General features: G+C 37.2%; 1 protein-coding gene across 3 annotated transcripts in view; it reads left to right on the top strand.

The window, feature by feature from the left end:
• Positions 1 to 5,586, top strand: part of CENPC (centromere protein C) — a 63,339-nt gene that overhangs the window by 9,066 nt on the left and 48,687 nt on the right. For all 3 annotated transcript variants that reach the window (XR_001820486.2, XM_017514079.2, XM_017514077.2), the window contains exon 5: positions 3,871 to 3,964. Coding sequence is in view for 2 of the 3 variants with exons in the window: in XM_017514079.2 (XP_017369568.1) it covers positions 3,871 to 3,964 (94 nt within the window). In the remaining variant the exon portion in view is untranslated. The remainder of the gene's footprint in view (positions 1 to 3,870; positions 3,965 to 5,586) is intronic.

Genomic DNA, 5,586 nt, shown 5'->3' with positions numbered 1-5,586 from the left:
TGTGTCCCAGGCCAGGGTGCAGTGGCTTGATCTCAGCTCACTGCAGCCACTGCCTTTTAGGTTCAAGCGATTCTCCTGCCTCAGCCTCCCAAGTAGCTGAGACGACAGGTGCGTGCCACCATGCCTGGATGATTTTTGTATTTTTAGTAGAGACGGGGTTTGACCATGTTAGACAGGATGGTCTCGATCTCCTGACCTTGTGATCTGCCTGCCTCCACCTACTAAAGTGCTGGGATTACAGGCGTGAACCACTGCGCCTGGCCCTCTTCCCTATCTTTTAAAATAATTTTCTTCTTAATGTTTTGGAAGAATTATTTTTAAGCTCAAAGGCATTATGTACATAGAAGTTAAAATAGTTCCATGACTTCCACAAAAAAAACCCAAAAAAACAGTAAAGCCCACTCTTCCTCCTCCAAGTCCAACTTCTTAGTCTTAGTTATTTCTTCTGGATATTTCGACTCCATATTTCAAAATAATGTTTATATGACAGTTTCCTGATTTGTTTCAGTCTTTGCTATTACTTACTGGTTTTCTACTATGGAAGTTTAGACTATTTGTCATATAGTTGCTAGTTTGCACCACAACACATAAACTTCCATTTTTTAGTACATCATATTAATTTTCAGTAGGATTAGTATTTACTGTTCACAGTATTTTTACAACTGTTTCAGTAGTCACAGCTATGTAAAGTACTAATGGTTAAATTTTCTTTATGTATAGCTCTTAGTTTTCTCCTGATTTAATCTTGGTTTTTCCATTTTTGACTTTCTGTGCACCTATGACTAATTCATCGCCAGTTTTCTGTGACAAAAGTTTAAGTATAAATGTCTTAGTATAGTAGACCCGTTAAGTAATTTATCATTTTCAGCTTTTCCTGAAACTGTCTCTGCTCTTTTTTTTTCTTCTATCTATCCTTAGAGCTATCAAATAGGTTTTGTCATGTACTCTTCCTGTATCACAGGGAGTCCCTTTGCTTTTCTCCTGAATTGCATCTCATGTTTCTTGGATCTTAAATCTTCCTTTTTTCTTGGCCTCTCCTTTTTTGGTGGAACTCATCATTTAATAGCTTTCTGAGAATTTAAGACCTTAAATGTTTAAAAATATCATGGTTTTACCCTCAGGATGAGTAATTTGGGTGAGTATAGAATTCTATTTGAAATTATTTTCCTTTAATTAAAGTAACATATTTTTTCATATGAAGCATCTGTTTTAGTCAGGCATATTTTTCCTTAGACTTTTAAAAATGTTGCTTTCTTTTATTTTAGCTCCTCCTCTTGAGAATACTGTTTTGAGTCCTTGATCCTTTGTGAATGTTTTTTCCTCTTTGCAGGCTTTTAGAATATTGTCATCTGTCTTTAGTGATCTAAATTTTTATTATATTTTTTGATGTTAGGTTCATCTAACCCTTTTCATAAATATTTCTTCTTACAATTTCTGTTTTCTACAAGTACCTTTTTTACTTACTTTGCCCATTACCTGGCCTTTTTTCTTGTGTCTAATGATCCTTAGCTGTCTCCTCTCGTTTGAAAGTGGGAAACTAAAACACATGGGGAGCTCCGTATGCCTGGTAAAATTTGTAGACTGGTAGATTTCACTGGTGTCGTTTACTCCATTTCATTGTTGATACCCAGGTGTTAACATCTGTAGATTTCTTTTCTCTCTGCCTGGTAAGTATTTCAGGCAAAGATACCTCTCTCGCTTGGCGATTCGATTCTAACGGAGATTGTTTTCAATTTTAGTCACATGTTGCAAAGGGGAAAGTGCAGTTTGAATGCTCCTACTTAATATCTCTGGCTTTCATGTATTGCCCTTAACTTCACCTGTGTCTTCTGCCACTAATTTCACAGTCTTTATGTTTCAGAAACTCAAGAGAGTAAATATCTAATCTTCTGATGGGTTTAGGAGGGGCTCTTTGGTTTTACTACCTTCTTTTTTTTTGTTTTTTTTGATATGGAGTCTCGCTTTGCTGCCTAGGCTGGAGTGCAGTGGCACAATCCCGGCTCACTGCAACCTCCACCTCCCAGTTTCAAGCAATTCTCCTGTCTCAGCCTCCTGAGTACCTGGGACTACAGGTACCTGCCACCACTCCCGGCTAACTTTTGTATTTTTAGTAGAGGTGGAGTTTCACTGTATTGGTCAGACTGACCTCAAACTCCTGACCTCAGGTGATCTGCCTCCCCTCAGCATCCCAAAGTGCTGGGATTACAGACGTGAGCCACTGCACTTACCTGGTTTTCCTACCTCTATATACACTTTTTGCTTTTCTGTGACAAAAGACACATTCAACTATACACACTTTTAACACCCTCTGTTTGCATGCCCCTTCTTTTTTTTGAGACAAGGTCTTGCTCTATTGCTGGAGTGCAGTGGCGAGCTCATAGCCCACTGCAACCTCAAACGTCTGGGCTCAAGTGATCCTTCTACCTCAGCCTCCTGAGTAGGTAGGACCACAAGCATGCACCACCACTGTTGCCTAATTTTTTGTTTTGCATAGAGATGTGGTCTTGCTAAATTTCCCAGCTTGGTCTTGAATTCTTGACGTCAAGTGATCCTTTTGCCTTGGCCTCCAAAAGTGCTGGGATTACATGTGTGAGCCACTGCATCTGGCTTGCACCTTTTTTTAGAGGTGTCTTACACTTCTACTAATCTTTATAAGTTTCTCCATGATTCAGTTATCACCCCCTGGGCCCCACCCACAACACAAGGAAATTCTGGGAGATACAATTCAAGTTGAGATTCGGGTGGGAACACTGCCATACCATATCAGTCTGTTTTTTATTTATTTTTCGACTGGTAGATCTGTGCTGATACTGTGTTCACATTTCTGCTGCTACAGAGAGCAGAAGGGGACCTCTGTGACAGGTCCCACTGCCATCCACATTTGGTGCTTCACTAGAAGGACTCGAGAGACTTGGCATGCAGTTGAACTCATGACTGATACTTATTATAGTCATTCAGTCAGTATACACAGCTAGGTCAGTAAGGGAAAAATTTACATTAGGTAGAGTCTGGAGGAATCCATGTATAGGCTTCCTGTGCTCCCCAAGGGGCCATATAGGGTGTACTCATTTCCTCCAGCAGTTAAATGTGTAACATATTATACACTTTTTCCTCAGAGAAGCTTTTTTAAAACTCAGATTGTTTTCACTGGGGGTTGGTCCCATATGCACCCTCTGCCTACCAAAATTTTACATACTCCCAGAAGGAGAGAAAGCAGATGTTAACCATAAATCACATTGTTTATACAAGCAGTGTAGATAGGCTGGCACAGCAGGTGCAACCTTGTCTGTTGGTAATGGGGGGAATATTCTAAAAGTCAAATCTGTGAATGCCAACCAAGGGATAGCCCTGTAACCTGGCCGTTTAAATTATCAGGCCTAATATGTTAACTCTTTCCTGCAAAGAGTGAATCTGTAAATATTATAGTGTTTTACATGTCTATTTTGAACTTTACATAGATAGGATTGTTATGTACTTCTGCAGCTTACTTTTTTTTCTGATTAAAATGATCATATATTTTATTGTAGTTTGTTTCACTATTTTATATGTAATATGATATATCTTTACCACAATTTATTTATTCGGTAAGTTTATTCAGTCTTCTGTCCACATAGTTTTTGGCTGTTTAGAGCAATATTGTTTCTGTGATAGGTTGTATGAAATTTCAGCCTTACGGAATAATGCCAAATTGCTTTCTAAAGTAACTATTACTTTAGAAATAAAATAAAAAGTAGTATAAAACTCTTAACAGCTGGCTTGTTGTTTTAGAATGCTGTTTTTCTCCCCATTTTAAAAACAAATATATTTCATCAGAAATGGTAAGTTAATAAAATAGTTCTAATGTTGTATTTCTTCTGTGCTCTGTGCCAGAAATCACATCCAAAGTCAGTTCCAGTTTCTTCAAGGAAGAAAGAAGCATCTCTGCAGTTTATTGTAGAACCAAGTGAAGTCACCAGCAGATCAGGTTGGTGGCATCTCCATGGGCATTATTTGCTTGGATATATTTAAAAAGTGAGAAATGCTAATGGTACATGTGTTTTTTTGAGAGTGAAGGTCAGGTTCAGGTTAGACAGAATTGTGAATTGTGAAATGGATGAATATTTTTTGATTTCCTTACAACTCCATGGTCGGTGCTCTATCTTCTCCATTTCCTTTAGTCTGTGATACGTGCTATTACTTTTAAATTTTTCTTTATTTTCATTTTTTGTATTAAAAGAGTGTTACTCCATTGCATTAATAAAGGTTTAAAAGAAGAAGTTAGTCATTACTCCTATCATTCTGCTTAGGTAGCCTTTGAATCATTCTATAACTTAATCGGTGCTCATAAATGAAAAAAAAAGGCATATGTGTTTATATGTGTCTGTGCCTGTGCTTTCAGAAAAGGCTATTACAATTTCCTTTCACACCAATAACGTATGAGTATGTTTTACCTGATAGACTATTTAACTATTCTACGTTTTTGCCAGTTCATTGATAATAAGCAATCTAGTTTTTACTTTAGTGTCCATTTCCATGATTGCCAGAGATTGAGCGCCATATGTTTATTGACTGTTGGATTTTAATTGTTAAATGGTGTAACTTTTGTTTTATAGCTTTAAGTGTCCTGTTTTAGTTCAAAGTTTGTCTTATCCCAATGATATCTGTAATAACTTAGATTTTTCATCTGAATACCTTTTTTTTTTTAAAAAAATTTCTAAATCATTAACCATCTGGAATGTGTTTTGGTATATAATGTGACATAACCTTCTAAGTTTATTTTCTCCCAGGTGGTCAGTTGTGTCAGATATGTTTATTGATTTAAAAAAATCTGTTTGCTTCTGCATGTACCATTTTTATCATATATTAAGTCTCGCATAACATTCAACATACATTATATTTTTTGACATGGAGTTTTGCTCTTGTTATCCAAGCTGGAGTGCAATGGCATGATCTTGGCTCACTGCAACCTCTGCATCCCAGATTCAAGCAATTCTCCTGCCTCGGTCTCCTGAGTAGCTGGAATTACAGGCATATGCCACCTCACCTGGCTAATTTTCTGTGTTTTTAGTAGAGGTGGGGTTTCACCATGTTGGCCAGCTGATCTTAAACTCTTGACCTCAGGTGATCTGCCCACCTTGGCCTCCCAACACATTCAACATACTTTTGAATTTTGATATATTTGTTTTTTTCCTCTGTCAACACAATACTCTTGTTATTTATAGTAGCTTTATGGTGTTTGCTGATATGGAGATAAATACCTTTACTATTCCACTGCCATTCTCCAGCCTTTTTTCTTTCTATAAGCTTTTAGTTTTATCCAATTCCCGATAAAATTTTGGAATTCTAACTACAGTTGCATTTAATTTATAATTTTGTGAGAATTCACATTTTTATGTTATTTAGATTTTTTACAAAATAAATTGTGTTTATGTTTCTTAGAAAAATATTAATCTGGGGCTGAGTGTGTTTGCTCATGCTGGTAATCCCAACACTTTGGGAGGCTGAGGTGGGTGGATCACTTGAGGTTAGGAGTTTGAGACCAGCCTGGCCAACATGGTAAAACTCCGTCACTACTAAAAATACAAAAATTTGCTGGGTGTGGTGGCA

This window comes from Cebus imitator, unplaced genomic scaffold (assembly GCF_001604975.1).
Source record: "Cebus imitator isolate Cc_AM_T3 unplaced genomic scaffold, Cebus_imitator-1.0 Scaffold513, whole genome shotgun sequence".
Lineage (NCBI taxonomy): Eukaryota > Metazoa > Chordata > Mammalia > Primates > Cebidae > Cebus > Cebus imitator.
Note: the sequence above shows the minus strand (reverse complement) of the source record. Positions and strands in the feature narration are given on the sequence as shown.